A 16,192-nucleotide genomic window follows, 5' to 3' on the forward strand; every position below is an offset into this window, starting at 1 on the left:
CCTGGACCCATTTGCCAAATCGATGGCTTATCCTGACCCACACCTCCCAGCCCTGCTGGTGCCTGACCCAAAGGCTAGAGGTGCACCAATACATTGGTCCCATATTGGATCAGCACCGATATAGAGAAAATTGACAATATTGGAAATCAGCTTTTTTTGCCTGATGTGGCTGATAATATGGACAGTCAATGCCCTGTGCATGCGCACAGCCACAGCATGCATGTGGCCAGGAGCACAGCCCAGCGGCTTGGAGACCAGCATCGGGCTGGTAAGTCTGTTGTGGGCACGAATGGTGGGTGCCCCTGGCGGCTGCAGGGGCACAGCAGTGCTGGTGGCAGTGGGAGTGCGGTGGTGGTAAGCAGGGAGCTCCCACAGATGCCACCAGCGCTGTCGGTGGCGGGAGGTGAGGGGGGTGGCAAACACCGACCAGGGGTCGGCGACCACCCACAGACGTTGCTGGCAGCATTGGCAGCAGCCAGCAATGGTCGCTGACCGCCTGCAGACACTGCCTGTGGTGTCAGCAGTGGGGGGGTGGCAGCAAGTGGCAACCACCTGCAGGTGCTGCCAACAGTGTTGGCGGCGCCTTCTCATAGCAGCTGCACTGTCACACTCAGGGGGTGCATGTGCATCCGCGTGCACCCCCTATGCATCGCCAATGGTTGTGGGGGGGGAAGGGAAGGGACGTGGGGGTGCAGATCAAGGCCCCCATGGTGGGTGAGGGAGGGAGGAAGGGAGTGGGGCAGGGGCAGACACTTTTCAGCTGTGGTGGGGCAGGGTATGGCGCAGCACGGAGCAAGTGAGCAGCTCACTCGGGGGTGTGTGGTGGGGGGGTGGTGACTCTTCCCCTGCGCACACCCAGGGAGTGCATGATGGGTGTGTGCCCCTGAATCTGCACACTGGGCGAGGGCAAACTGTTGCAAGCTGGGGCTGTGCTGGGCTGTTCCCAGTGGGGGTGTTGGGCTGGGGCTGCACTCAGGGCGGGCAGAGGCAGTGCAGGGAGGGGGGAGCTACGGGGAGGGGGCTGCAATGAATTTTGGGGTGGCTGCAGCCTGCCCCCAGCCTCCCTCCCAGCGCTGCCGCCACCTGCTCCAAGCACAGCCTGACCCAACCCCCGCTGGGAAGAATCCGGTACAGCCCCAGCCCACAGCGGCAGCTTGCCCTCGCCCCACATGCAGATTGGGGGCACATGCCCCCCATGCCCTCTTGGGGTGCACACAGCAGTGGGAGATGCTCCCCTGCCATCCCGCCCCCCTGTCCTGCCCCGCCCTGGCTGAGCAGTGCCTGCTCAACTCCTTCCCACACCACAGGGGCCCCCACCACACCCCTTCCCTTCCCCCACACCACACTTACCAGCATAATGCTGGTCTCCAAGTTGCCCAGATGCATATCAGAATCAGATTGGTATCAGCCAATATGGCTCCTTAAACGTCAGCCATTGGTATTAGTCCAAAAAAATCTCTATCAGTGCACCCCTACCAAAGACCCCTTTCGGCACCCCTCACCCCCAAACCGCAGCCCCCTCCCCCTCCCATGCTGGTACACCTCATTCCTGATCCACAGTCCCATGCCCCTCCCCAACCCTGCTGGGGGGGGCCCCCAGCTGCTCCCATCCTGCTTGGGCTGGAGCGCAAGCAGCAAGTGTGGGCCCGTGTGTATGGGCACTGGCCCCGTGCCGCCCGCCCAGACATGTAGGTCCTCACTGCAAAGAACTGCCCCCGCCTCCTTCCCCTGCTGAAGGGCCAGAGGCCTTCTCTTTGCTGCTCCCCCTGTTCTGCTGCAGCCCCGCATCCAGCTACCATCCTCAGCCTCCACCCACACACCCACCCATACACACCTGCCCCAGCACTCCAAACAGTCCCCTGGACCTCCATCCCCTGCTCCCCATACACTTGCCTGCGTCCAGCAGCTGGGACTGCTCCCGCAACCAGGCCTCTCTGTATGTTGGCCACATGTGTCTCCTTGCGCAGATGCACGTGCTCCCACTGTCTCAAAGTCTCAAGCAGCGCTTGCAGGCTGCAAGAGGAAACCCGCAGTTTCACAGGGTTTTTCTGGGACTTCCTCATGACCCTTCCAAATATTCTTGCGACCCACTTTTGGGTTGTGACCTACCAGTTGAGAAATGCTGCTTTAAGCCATTTAGAGCTGTTAATGTGCAGACAACCTGGGGGTTAAGAGCCCCAAGGAGCCGCCCAAAACTAAGGTGCAACAAGGCCCTGAGTTCTGCCTGTCAATCTGGAAGCTACCTGCAAGGGCAGGATGGACAGTCTTCTCCAGAGATTTTCACAGGTGCATTGCACTATAAGCACCACATAGTCCCACCACCATCCTTCGTGGGGCTGTCACTAAAGTAAAGCACGTGCATCTGTGTTGCAGCTCCAGGTCCTCTGCTACCAGTAATGATGCCTTAAGCCCAGTGACACCTTGCCAACCTCTTTGGCGAGCCTGCCACAAACCAGTCTCCCCGAGTGCCTTCCTCACCCCTTCCTCTGCCACCCTGCTGCCTGTGCCCCCTGGGCCTGCCACCTGCCACACGTGCACAGGCTGCCCGGGCCACTGGTGGCCCCATCCCACAGGGGTAAGGCTGCTACATGCTTCTGTCTGTTTAATAATGAAGACGTTTAATTTAATTTATTTTAATTTAAATGTTTCATGTAATTGCTTTATATCCCGGGCGGTGGTATGGGAGCCGCAGCCAGGGCAGGCAAAGCCCGGCTGGCATCCGTGCAAGCCGCGACTGCCGCTTCGCCTCCACCAGCCCGGGCAGCCGGGCCTGTTCCCCTACTCCAATGACGTAGCGCTACGCCGCGCCCCTGCGCAAGCAGCGTTCGGGTCCCTTGCCGCGCACCTGCTCCGCGGGCAGGGTTCACGGCACTCAGCGGTTCTGCCCGCGACCAAGAGGGCCGCTGCCCGCTACCAAGATGGCCGCCGCTGCTTCCATTCGGAGGCCGGTGCCCTTAGCAAACATGGCCGCCATGCTGGCCCTCCCACCCCCTGGCAGGGCCGGGGTGTTTCCCGGTTGCCTTCAACAAAGATGGCGGCTCCGGTGCGGACCAGGGCTGGGCCCGTGCGGAGTGGGTAGCGCCCGAGTGTAAGTACTTGGCAGCGCGGGCAGGGGCTGCGGGCCTCGCTCCCCGACAGGGGCCTTCACCCCGGGGGAGGCAGGAGGCGGGCGGCTGCCTCCCTCTCCCTCCCTCCCGGCGTGTGCGGTGGGGCTCAGTGACACCTGCCAGCGGCCATCCCCGCCTCCTGGGCGAGGGGGCTTGGCAGTGCCCAACTGCCCCTGCCCCTGGGGGCTCTGTGGCTGAGAGGCCCACTCTTGTCAAGAAGCTGGGGGCAGACCAGCCTCTGCCCTCCGCCAGTATAGGGCAGTGCTCTCTGGTGCTGCCTGCCCATCATGTTTGCCCGGCCTCGTGCCGGACTCGCCCTGGCACCTTTCAGGGAAGGACTTCCAGGGTCCCCCGCCCAGGAGGTGCCAGTGTGTTTTTGCCAAGAGCCAGGTTTTACTGAAGCACTGAGGCACGTTTCGGTGGAGGGATGCAGCCCCGGGCTTGTGCAGCTGGATGTACATGCAGGTCATGGGCATGTGCAGCCGCGCTTGGGAAAACGAGTCTTGGATTCTGCCCCTGAAACTGAAAAAATAACATATTTCAGAGAACTTGGAGGAACTTTTGATTTTGGCCTTCTTACTTGAGGAGAGAGGTGTTTTCCGGGATGGGGGTAAGCTGAGGTTTATCAATAAAAGTAGACTGAAAAAAAAGAGGGTGAACTCTCATGGCAGTAGTTGGGGTAGCTGGGGGAGTGCTCTTCATGCCAGCAAAGGAAAGGTAAGTGGGGTGAAGGGGGGAGCAGCTTCCTTGCTTTTAGCTGTGGCCCTGTAAACCCTGCTTCCAGGTTGAGTTTGCATCAGAGCCTTATCAGGATCCCAAGTCTGCTGTTTAGCTCCACGTCTCCAAACCATAATCTAGTCCCTGAGAGCTCTTCCTAGCCTGAAAACCTTTAGAGAAACTCTAATATCTCAAGTGATGCCTAGAAACCATAGAAGCTCCAGGCCTGTGAGTCACTCCAAGGAATACCTCTGTGCTGAGAAACTTCCTGGAGTGTAGCCTTAGCACCTAAGATTTAACCCCATCCAATTCTCTGGGTCAAACATGTATGTAATTAAGTAGGACAAATGTCAGGTTCCAAATCTGTGGCTTTATAGGTAGAATTAAGGAGGCTGATAGTTTAGGGGGTCCAACTTGTGATGCGTTAGAGGGGGACCTGATTTTAAAGTTTCTGCTATCTAAAAGTCAGGCTCCTTAGGGGTGTCTTTTGTGGTTTTCTGGGACTGTCATTGTTCACTTTTGAGAGGCTTGGTCTAAGTTCACATTAAAAAGGTATCCTATAAGGGACTGGAAAAATCTGATTTCCCTTTATCTTAGTGCTGAGGTAGAGCCCTTGCAGTCAAGATGCTGCATCATCAAACTGTCAGGCCCCTTGTCTAGTTATCAGTAATTAACTTTTTAATCATGCTTGCCATGCACTCATACTTGCGGAAATTACTTGGCCTGTGATGTTACTTTCTAGCTCAGTGGAGCTTGAGAGAGCATTTAAATGTGAGACCAGAATTTTCCTTTGCAAATGCCACTAACATGTCTGGGGAAGGACTTGCTAGTGCACCAGATTGGAGACTCAGGTTCAGTTGCCAGCTCCTTCAGTAACTCGTGCAGAGGTGCTGGAGTAGGGGTTTGCGTTCAGCATCTTTATCAGGAAGGGATACACCCTTGATGTGACTTGCGGTGAGTTGCCTTTTCTTTCTGGGCCTTGGTTCCTGTTCTATAGAGCAGAGATAATACTCTCTCCTTTTCCTCTTTGGTGGTTAGACTCTGGAATGAAGGTAGGATAGGATCAGATTACTCGGGATGAACAGATTCGATGAGTAAACACCAACATGGGAAAAGAACTACTTATGTTAAAGGACAATACTAGGACAAGAACAAGCAGGTATAATCTAGCCTTAATATATTTAGGTTTGAACTTAGAAGAAAGCTTCTAAGTATGAGAGCAGTGATGTTCTGGAACAGCCTTCCAGTCATAGGCGGCGGAAGGCCGGGGCTAACAGGGCTTAGGGCCCCCCACCCCCCAATAGTTTTGTGGCAGCCGGCAACAGCAGCAGCACCACGCCCTGCTGCCATAGTGCCATGTCTAGCACCCCCACTGCATGCTCTTTTGCCACCACATACAGTACCACAGTGCACCGGCCCCCCAGTGGTCCTGCGGGAGGGAGAGGCAGAGGTCAGGTGGGCAGGCAGCCTCCCCAAATAATATTTTCTTCTGCCACCTATGCTTCCAGTGGGAGTAGCGTGGGCAAAAACCCTAACTCTAAGCTGAAACTTGGTATATTTGTAAGTTGTGGTTGTCTGTGGTTGTAGATGCAAATTCAGAAGGGCTCTTCCAGTCATATCTGCTGATGAAAACACCTATTATCTTAGTATATGTTGCCCATGAAATGTACACGGCTGAACACGGCTGAATGGTGATATGTATCCCACCATGATCACTCTTATTATAGTTTGGTTTGCTTCCAAACATAATGTATGATTTCCTGATGTTAAAGTCTGAAATTCTTCAATCTTACATCTCCTGTTTCTTTTCTCACAACCTTGTGACAGGATGGATGCCAGAGACAAGCAGCTTCTGCGCTCCCTGCGGCTGGAGCTCTCCACAGAGGTGCTGATGGAAGGACTTGTCATTCAGTACCTCTATCAGGAAGGGATTCTAACAGAAAACCATGTTCAAGAAATAAGGTCCCAGACCACCAGTCAGAGACAAACAACGATGCTTCTTGATATCCTTCCTACCAGAGGACCCAAGGCCTTTGATGTATTTCTGGATTCATTACAGGAATTTCCTTGGGTTAGAGACAAATTAAAGACAAAGCGCAAAGAAATTATGCCTGAGGAGCCTGCAGGTAAGACCAGAGTGTATTGCTGGAATTTTGAAGGTCCCGTCCCATCCCGTCCTGTCCGTCTGTCCGTGTTGTCCCGTCGGTCCGTCCGTCCGTTGTTCCCACCCCTCCCACCCCCATTTGGTTATCAAGTAGCAGCACTTTGGAATGTACTTTTACTGCAGGTAATTCACAGCTTAGGTGACAGTGAGGATATGCCATCTAGAAAAGTGGTTTATGTTGTCCAGAGCAGGCCAGAAGCTGCAGTTCTTGGGAGGTAGTAGGCAGTACTTTGTACTGTCTAGAAGGAGCAGAGGTAAGGTGATCATCTGTCCCGTTTTTCCTGGGACTGTCCTGGATGTTGGAGGATAATCCTGGGCCTATTACACCCTGTTTAAGTCCTGAAAATCCTTTAATGCATCTACTTTTAAATCAAGCCCTCTATCTTATATTGTTATTTGATAAGCAAGGATCCTGTTTTTTTCTGTTAAAAATCCAAAATTTTCTGTGGCAAACAGAAAACCCAGATCCCTGCTGATAAGGAAATACGTTGGACTGTAGATATCTGTGGTCATGCCATCCAAATTATGGACTACTGTGTAATTACACTGGGAGTGGGAGCTAACAGGTATAGTTGCCTAAACTTTTTTATTCTAATAGCTTGTTTTCTGGTATGTCTGGGTTTCCAAAATAGGTTACTTTCCACACTGAAATTGTTTAGGCATGGTCTTTGCTTGAAAGAGAGTCTTCGTATTTGGATAAAATATTTCAACTATGTTTAAGAAGAAATACATTTGTAATAATAATAACCCGTGGGGGCACATTTCTCACAGGAGGGCCACTCTCTCTCCAATCTCTGTCCTGATCCTCAAGGGAAACTTACACAACACTTCCCAGAGACCAGCCTGTGAGCTCCATTTCATCAACCTGCTGGATACTAGAGATCAGGGACTAAACATAGGCATTGGATTTTTGATACATTATAATCTGCCTGGCAACTGACTCCCCAGCCCAGCCCAGCCCAGCCCAGCCCCTGGCTTGTTTACTTTTCATTCCATCCAGGAAGAGCACACATCAACTGCTGAAGCTTCCTTAGCCTGACGAAGGGTTTTTGAACCTGAAAACTTGCTTAATAACTATTCTCCAACCATTTGGGTTGGCCTAATAAAAGATATCAAATTCATCCAAGGAACCTTGTCTGCCTATAACAATAATAATGCACCTGTAATCCTAAACTAGGGTGGTGCAGTATCTTTTTTAGTACAATATTAGCATTGTGTATGGCCCTATATGTGATTCACAAGATAAACCCAGAAATTTCAAGTAGGAACTCAGTGTCAAAAACGTGTTTGCAAGAGAAGACTTGTTCTATTTTTCCATAATCAAAAACAGTGTGAAAGTTAAGAGCTGGCATTTTCTGAGGGGTACCTTGAGTTTAAAAAGGTTGAGAAGCACTGCAATAACATTTTTGCCATCATAAAAAATGTTCTTGCAGTACATTTAGAATAGCTGCAATGCCAAAATGGCTGCTGGAGTTAGAATGGGGAGGGGGGCATCTGAAGTCCTCACTAGAGAACACTGCCTTTGAGTCTTCCCATAAAAGCTGGCCTGTAGTAGATCATAGTATTGTGAGTGATTGAAAAATTGCCCTTTGCAGGTGTGGTCTTACATGAGGTGAGTTTTTCTAAACTTGCAAAGGCACATAGCTGTGGAAGATTGGGTCAGGTGTGCGAATATATATGCGTGATCTGGTTGCACTGTGAATAATATTTAGTGTGTGGTGGCAGAGCCACCCACCTCACTGTGCCAGGCCTAAAACCATGCTTCAGGAGTCTCTCTGGGGAGCCTACAGCCGCCTGTCCCCTTTCCTGGAGAACACCTGCCTCCCTGGGGTAATGCTGCCACCACCCAGGCACTGGTCTCTGGTACAGCTTTGTGCAGCCTGGGGCACACAGAGCCTGCAAGCCTAGGGAGTGCTTTGCCCACAGTGATATTTCGGGGTGCTCCTTTTAGCCCAAAGCATCCAAAGATAGCATCAGATACTGGAAGAAAATAAAAAGCCAAGCCCAGTTTTACTAGCCAAGTAAAGGGAGCAAAAAGGCCTGCCTCTCCCCAGGAATTCATACAGGCACTCTGTAACCTGATACCTTTATTGATGGGGGGTGTAGAACAATGAGGCCAGAATACGTTGAGCAAACATAATCAAACAGAGTCATTTACAGTCTTGGACATAATAATCCTTTTACAATGCATCTGCCTATATTTATTCCTAGACTTCTGGCTAGTTTCCAGGCTTTTACTTACAGGGCATCATCCAAGCTGGAGCCTGGAGGTATGTGTTTGTTGCTTTGAAAATGCCATTGGAGGAAGAGAGCATTCCCCAGTCCCTGAGTCAGGGAGGGGTTCCCCTGGACTGGCCTAATTGAGAGGCAGAGATTTCTTCACACAGTGAAGGTACATGGATTAGTGGTTCTCGTTCAATGCACATCTTACATAGGGGTAGTCAATGAGGCACAGCAAATATTATGTACAACCATTTCTTCATTTGTGGTGCATCTTTGGTGCAGGCCTGATTTAAAGGTAACCAAGGTACTTTGGGGTCTTTCAATTAAATGCAATGATCCCTAGCTTTCTTTTATTATTGTTATATTGTCACATGTACTTTGTATAAAATGATGGCACTCATACCCCATGCACACAGAAAGGGCTAGCTGGGAGGGTTTGGAAAACTTGCACTGCTAGTTTTCCTCTATGGTTATGGTCAGGTTGAATAGGGGTGCGATTGGTTTCATTCTCTTGAAACTTGGAAAATTTCGGAAAAAGGTGTACAGTCAGAACAACACTGTTACTAATAAATTAAAAAAAAAAAAAGGTTCTACGAATGTGTACCTAGGTTTTTAAGGGGGAAGGAAAAGGAGCAATAGTATATGGTATTGTTTGAGAAATGGTATGTGATAAGATTTGGAATGATTCACTGCTCATTGATATTAGTATTAGTCTTTTTTGGTTCGGTGACCTGATGTATGATTCACATCTCTATGGATGAGGTCAGATTTTCTTCTCTTCTCTGAAGGCAGGCTCTTTTATTATACATACGAACTGGTAGAATCAAGATTGGGTGTAGGATTCAAGCTTAAATTTGCTGTGTTCTGATTGCATGTCCTTTTTCCCCTAGAATACTATGAAAGCCACTCTTTTGTTTGAGCTGTGTAAAAAATGTTTTATGTTTCCTCTCTGGCTACAGCAATGGGAAAATAGCTTTCATTATTTTTTTACTCCAAAAATCATATATTGTAGGTAGCTTATATAAGGTCTAATAACAACGAACAACTCTACTATTAAAAAGTGTTGAGAAACACCTTGTCACTGTGGTGACACCATTCTGATCTATTTTTTTTATTTGCCTTAGGTTGGTGTGTGTACATTCATTATTTATCAGTTTGTCAGATGAATAATCCTTCCAGTTGTACTCACAGAACCATTACACAGGGTCAGCATTGTGCAGCTTGGTGCTAGAAGGAGAGTTTCAAAATTTATTATTATTTTTATTCTATAGTGGGCTGTTTCTTATTACAGGCAATAATTTGTGACTAATGTGCTGTATGTTCCCAGCAGGTTCTTTGGTTTTGAGTGGGTTGCATACACTTGATCCTCCTCTTTCCAAACTGGCATGTAATTTAGTAAAGAGCTCTAGGTTAGGTTAAAGATTACCATTATTTTTGTTGTGGCAACCCAAAGGCAAAAAACAAGATAACAAGCAATTAGTCGTGCCCTGTTTTAGTATTTGGACTTGTAGTGGAGGAACTAGAAAGAGAACACGCTCAATACCTTAATAAGCAACAAATTACTCTAAAAATATGTATCTGTGTCTAGCAGTATCACCAGGGCTGCTTTCTCATAAACACACATGGCTTGACATGAGAAGCCACATGTTTTGTTTTAAACAACAAATGTTAAATTCTTGTCCATTTAAAAGTATAGAAGGGAAGAAAGAAACTACATTGGCCAGCTGCACAAGATAGAATACTTAAGAAGGAGAGTATTTTCCAAGTTTATAAGAGAGAATTACGGACAGTGGAACTCCATGAATGGACTTCAATATGCGACTTTGCACTCCTCTCCATCAAAGCACATGAGAATATACATGAGTTAAAGTTTGTAAGGAGTTCCATGGAAGAGAGTGAGACTATTTACTTAGCACGTAAGCACATGCTTTAAGTTAATTTCTTGGAAAAGTACTCTTTGTGGTATTGTTCTAGTGATGTTGTAGCCGTGTTGGTCCACAGACCAACTGTGTAGTTGGAAAAGAATTAGACAAGCTTTTGAATTCAAAAGGGACCTGAGAAGGATGTTCCCTAAAGAAATCCTTTCTCTTTGTGTGACTAAAAGGGGGCAGTAATATTGTATACTGATGCAAAGTGTACTTTTGTTAGCACTTACTGTTGACTATAGCAGGACTGGGCTCTAGGAGCAGCTGTGATACCCTCTGGTGGCAAATGACTACTGCCTTACTCGGGTTCTAGCTACCCTTCCTTCCATTCTTTCCTACCACGCCTTGATGTAATTGTTAGAGCTAGGGGGTGCAGCAATAAAAAATGTTTTGACTGACACCGATGGCCGATTGTTAGCCAGCCATATCAGCTGATACCTATCCAAGAGCTGATATGAAGCCTGGCAGCTTGGAGACCAGCATCTGGCCAGTAAGTCTGTGGGGGGGAAGAGGCATGGGGGTGCCAGGTTAAGGCCCCCATGGTGAGGGAGGGAATGGGGCTGGGGCAGAATATGGGATGGAGCTATGGGTACCTTGTCTGGGGGGCACAGGGAGTGGGGATGGCTCCATCTGCTGCACGCACCCTCGGGAGAGGTATGTGCCCCCCACATTTGTGCACAGGGCAAGGATGGTTTGTGGGCTTAGGTCCAGGGGCAGTGCCAGTGTCTTTCAGGCGGGGGGGAGGGGGCTGGGGCAGGGCTGTGCTTGGGACAGGCATCAGCAGCACTGGGTGGGGGAGCTACGGGGTAGGGGTTATGTTTTGGGGTCAGTGTAGCTCACCCTGTAGCCCCCTTCCCAGTGCTGCCCCCGTCAGCCCTGAGCACAGCCCTGGCCTAGCCCCCCACTGGGAAGAGGCCAGCGCAGCCCCTGGCCCTGAGCCTGCAGCAGGCAGCCCACCCTTGCCCTGTGCACAGATCCAAGGGGCATGTGACCCCATGCTTCCCCCAGGGGTATGTGCAGCAGTGGGAGCTGCCCCCCTCCCTGTTCCGCCCCCAGACAAGCCACCCACGGCTCCATCTCATGTCCTGCCCCACTCTGGGTGTGTGGGGGAGGCGGGGAGCAGGACTGGCTCCCCATTACTATGCGCACCCCCAGAGGAGGGGTGCAAGGAAGCCTTCCCATTGTTGGCTTGGGGCCAGGGACTACGCCAGCCTCTTCCCGGCGGGTGGGGGCTGTGCTGGGGCTGCACTCAGGGTGGGTGGAGGCAGGACTGGGAGGGAAGGCTACGGGGTCGGCTAAAACCACCCCAGAATTCCCCATAGTCACTCCTCCCAGTGCCGCTGCCCCTGGTCCGTAGCCTGCCCTTGCCCTGTTCACAAATCTGGGGGGCACATGCCTCCCCCAGGGGTGCACAAAGTGATGGGGAGCCACCTCCACTCCCCGCCTCTCCCCCCATGTGCCCTGGGTTAACTGACCGACGTGGCTGTACCCCACTGCCAGTGGGTGCGCATTCACTGACCTGGCTGTGCAGCAACCTGCTCCTGCCTCAGCCCCTACCCCACTGTCCCCGTCACCGTGGGGACCTCAATCCGCCCCCCACTCCATGCTCCTTCCGTCTCCCACACCATTTTGCCCCCACAGACTTACCAGCCGGACACTGCTTTCCATGCTGCTGGGCTGGTTATGGGCTGTCAGATTGGTATTGGCTGATAAATCTGGTTGATAATTGGTCATCGGTGTCAGGCAAAAAAAATCCTGGTTGGTGCACCCCTAGTTGGTAGATGGGCCCTTCTGGTCCATATGCTCCTCAAGGTACCCACTGCCTTATGGGCTGTTCATGGCCTCCGACCTTCCCTACAGCTGTGGCCATGCCTTGCAGTTGTTAAGCATCCTTACTCCAGTTGGACTTTTGTCCTCAATGTCATTTAGCCACCTCAGGTCTTTACTGCCTTGTTGGGGCCTCGGCCTCCACCCCTCTGCTTTCGCTGGTCCCTGAGCCAAGGCATACTGTCTTGGACTTCCAGCTCTGTCATGTGTCAGTATCTTGGGCCCTTGCCCCTTATATCTCTGTTTCTGGGCCCCTGGGCCCTAGAAATAACCCTTCTGGGCCACTGGGCCCCTGGCTCCTGGTCTCTGCTCTTCTGGGTTGATCTCACCCCTCCTGGGCTGTGGGTCCCTGACTCTGGTTCTTGCTGTCCTTGGTTTATACATCTCTGACCCTGGTTCTCACCTGTCTAGGGCAATACTCACCTGTCTTTGAATCCTGGCAAGGCTCAAAGTAGTTGCTTGCCCTTTGGGCACTAATAAGGCCTCAAAACCACCAGTCTAAACTATAACAAAATAAAGAAAGGCGTACTAGCCTCAACCCAAACACCAAGCCTGCTGGCTGTATCATGAAAACCTGTTGTGTCCTGGGCTTAGCTCCTTACAAGTCCTCAGTCTCTTATGCGCAATCTCTCCTTGTAGTAGGAGCTCAATCAGTTCCTCCGGCCACAGCCATCTTAGAACAGCATCTCTTCCTTGAGCAAAGTCCTTGCAGCAGTGGGTTCTCAGTCCATCACTCCTGCCACCATCTCAGTGAAGAGCTCCTTCCCCCGCAGCCTGCAGGGCCAGCCTCCTCCCTAGCTTCAGGCCTGGCCTTATGCTGCCTCAACCCTGCCTCTGTGGTCATGATGCTCCTCAGGGCCCCCCATCCCTGCCCCCCTTCCCCCCCTGATGCCTTTGATTAGGCTTGCTGGCTGGCTAGTTTGCCAGGGTAGCTCCTTGCTGTGGGCCACCCTGTTTTGCCTCTTGGGGCTTAGCACAGCTGCCTGCAGCTCTGGGCTTTTGGAGTTGCCTATGGACCTGCCCTGTTAGCAGCTTACAGATCAGCAGTTGTTCCCTTGGGATGTTACTCTCCAGAGCAGCCTTCATCTGTGTGGCTCTATGACTGCCTGATGATTGCTGCCTGCTTTCTTAGCAGTTAGCCTGTGTCTTGGCTACTTGCCTACCCCAAGATAGCCTAGATTACTGCAGCTTTTCTTAAAGGAGTCCTCTGGCTCCCTATTGAATTGATCAGAAAGTGATTTAAAAACTTTAGAAACCCAGAGTTTATTACAGGTTATAAAATGTTTCTTCTAATTCCTTTTATGAAATAAGTTTTGATTTGCCTATAATTTAGTTCCTCCTTTTCTGGTCTGAAATATACAGTCTTTCAGTCTTAGTAAAGAAAAAAAGTAATAATAAAGACACAGATAATAAAATGATTAAATATTTTTTCCTGAAGGACTTTTAATCCTGGAGAAGAGAGTTTTGGGGTTAAGGCACTAGACTGGCACTTGGGAGATGGGACTTCTACTCCTAGAATCAACCACAAGCTTTCTGCAGAATCCCATGAAGTAATTTAATCCCTGTATTAACCATTTATTCACTGTTCTGTAAAATTAACATAGCTGCACTTCCCTCCTTCCAGAAAATTTTTTCATGTCTGTGAATGCACAGATATATACCATCCAGGAAGAGCACAGACCATCTGCAGATGCTTCCCCAGCCTGATGAAGGGCATTTGTATCCGAAAGCTTGTTAAGAAGAATCTTTCCAACTATTTGAGTTGGTCTAATAAAAGATATTGGATTTACCCAAAGAACCTTGTCTGCCTATGTCCTTAGATCAACACGGCTACAACCCACACCCCAGATACTAAGGAAGCATTGCCATATTTAGTGAGATAAAATAAATGTACTGGAAGAAATGTAGTAGCGCTAGCCAGCTGAGGCTGCCTGAAGTTAGTTTCCTATATCAGGGGTTTTCAACCTTTTTTGGTTGGTGTAGGGAGTGCCCCGGCCAGTCAAAAAGTTGGGGGATCCCCTGGCAGCTGATCAAGTTGTGTGGGGCATCCTTCGGCAGCCAATCGATGAGGAGGGGTGTCCCCCACATGCAGTGGTGAAACCAGAAGTGCTGGCAGCAAAACCGGAAGTGTCCCTGCTTTTCTGTGCCACTGCTGCGTACCCCCTGGAGCCTTCCCAAGTACCCCTGGTTGACAACCCCTGTCCTATATAATTGTCCAGGTAAAGTATTCGCATTGCTTAATAATACTAAGATCTTGAATGCCCTGATGAAAGGGCATGCATGGCGTTTTTTTCGATATTATTTTCATTCTTTGTAGCTTTGACTGTATTTGATATATAGAGAAGTGAAAGAGGATGCCAGTTTTATTCAGGTCTCAGTTCAGCAGAGTACTCATGCACTCAACTCAAAGCACTTAAGAAATCCAACTGACTCTAGTGAAATTATTGACACGCACTGTGCACATTAAATGCACTGTTGGATCAAGGCCATAATAAATCACTTTTAGATTTACTTTTGTGTGAATATGTTATGTCCAAATGCAGTTGGTTCAATAAAAAATATTACCCTTGAGAATTCTTGCTTCTTGCTTATCTCTGAATAACAAATTGTTTTTGTTGAAAATTGTAGAAAATCTGTGTATAACAAAAAAACTTACTTGCTTTGTTCATTTAAATTTTTTCTACACTGTAATAATGTATTAGATGAACTTCATTTTTGTAATAGACCTACTTTTTAAGTCTCTATTGGTAAGAGAAAAGCTCACTGATGAAATAGTCCTGATGACAAGATGCAACTACCTAAGTAAGATTTGGTTGGATTGAGTTCCAATCTGCAGTAATCCAATTACAGGATTAAAGGCTACTGGCATGTAATATGTTTTTCCTTTAAGGCAGGTTGAATTTTATAACTCATTATGAGTTGTGACTTATCAAACTCATCAGGGCCCGAGAGGCTAATGAGTGATTCAGAGCTGGTCCACTGGCCAGTTTGGGCCTGAAGATGGGCCTTGCATACTAGCTTTTTATTTTTTTAGAGAGAGAGAGAGAGAGAGAGAGAGAGATTTGTGTTCCAGGTCGAATCATATTGACTGGGCAGAACTTAATTGTTCCAAAAACCATATCGTTTAAATGCCAAGTACAGCACTACAACCAGTGAGTATCCTCCATTCCAGACTCTTACTGTGGGACTTCAGATACTCCCAAATCTGCCAGGCCAAAGCCCAAACGTCTTGGGATTTGGATGCCCTTGCTCTTGATATGATCCAAAAGGCCGAGAAGCAATCCAGCAAATGCTCTTGATCGGCCCTGTATACTGCATGCAGTGTGCAGCACTTGCCAGGCAACATGTGCAGCAACCCAGGGTAGGGTCTGGAACCAGTGTGACTACATTTTGTATGTAGGCTGGTCCAGGGCATGCTGCATATGGCATGAAGGTCCAGTGTGAGACCCAAGGGCAGCACCTCAAGCCAAATGGTACAGTGCTGTGGCTGGGTCTTTGACACCCCTGATGTATAAGATTGATAAATACAACAGACTTTTCCCTCTGTCCCTCTCCCCTCCCCCCAAGAAAAATGTTTTTTTTTCAGGAATTTTAAAGGAGGACCTAAAGACAGGAAGTCTTTAGTGAGGTTTTCAAAAAACCCTGTCATTGCCATTTAGTGGACTGTTTAGCCATAGAGTAGAATCCAAAACTTTGGGTTCTAACCAGAACTGTGCCTTGACTCCTTTGGTCAGATCACTGTGAGCCAAATTATATACCAATTTCTAAATGGTACAACTAATTGTGGTATTAATGGAAGAGTACCTATAAGTCAGCAGAGAGCCTGGCCCTATAGATCTCTGTTTAGCTATTTGTAAATATATAAAAATAGAGTTATTGCCTCAGAGCAGGGGTGGGCAATTATTTTGAGTGAAGGGCCACTTACCCAGTTTTGGCAGGATGTCCAGGGCCGCATGGGTAGCCCTGCCCCATAACAGGTCACCATCTTGGGACCAATGTCCCAGGGCCAGCACCAGTGGGGCCCAAAGCGGGGCGCAGGCTGGCAGGGGTCCGTGGAGCTGGGCTGGGCTGCACCAGCAGGGAGAGGGGGGAGCTGGCCCGGCTCCCTAGAGTCCCTGCCAGCTGGGACCCTGCGCTCCTGCCACCCTGCTCTGGGCCTCACCGGCATTGGCCCCAGGACACTGGGGTGGACCCTGTGTTCCCACTGGCTCCCTGCCCACTCACACCTA

The 16,192-nt window shown here is 49.6% G+C and overlaps 1 protein-coding gene across 3 annotated transcripts in view; it reads left to right on the top strand.

Moving 5' to 3' along the window:
• The first annotated feature begins 3,008 nt into the window (after positions 1 to 3,008).
• The window catches only part of CRADD (CASP2 and RIPK1 domain containing adaptor with death domain), a 106,402-nt gene continuing 93,218 nt past the window's right edge, over positions 3,009 to 16,192 (top strand). For all 3 annotated transcript variants that reach the window (XM_006269288.3, XM_019480952.2, XM_014610895.3), the window contains exons 1-2: positions 3,009 to 3,088; positions 5,652 to 5,950. In XM_006269288.3, the coding sequence (XP_006269350.1) occupies positions 5,653 to 5,950 (298 nt within the window). In that variant the 5' untranslated portion in view covers positions 3,009 to 3,088; position 5,652. The remainder of the gene's footprint in view (positions 3,089 to 5,651; positions 5,951 to 16,192) is intronic.

Source organism: Alligator mississippiensis, chromosome 4, assembly GCF_030867095.1.
Source record: "Alligator mississippiensis isolate rAllMis1 chromosome 4, rAllMis1, whole genome shotgun sequence".
NCBI classification, from domain to species: domain Eukaryota; kingdom Metazoa; phylum Chordata; order Crocodylia; family Alligatoridae; genus Alligator; species Alligator mississippiensis.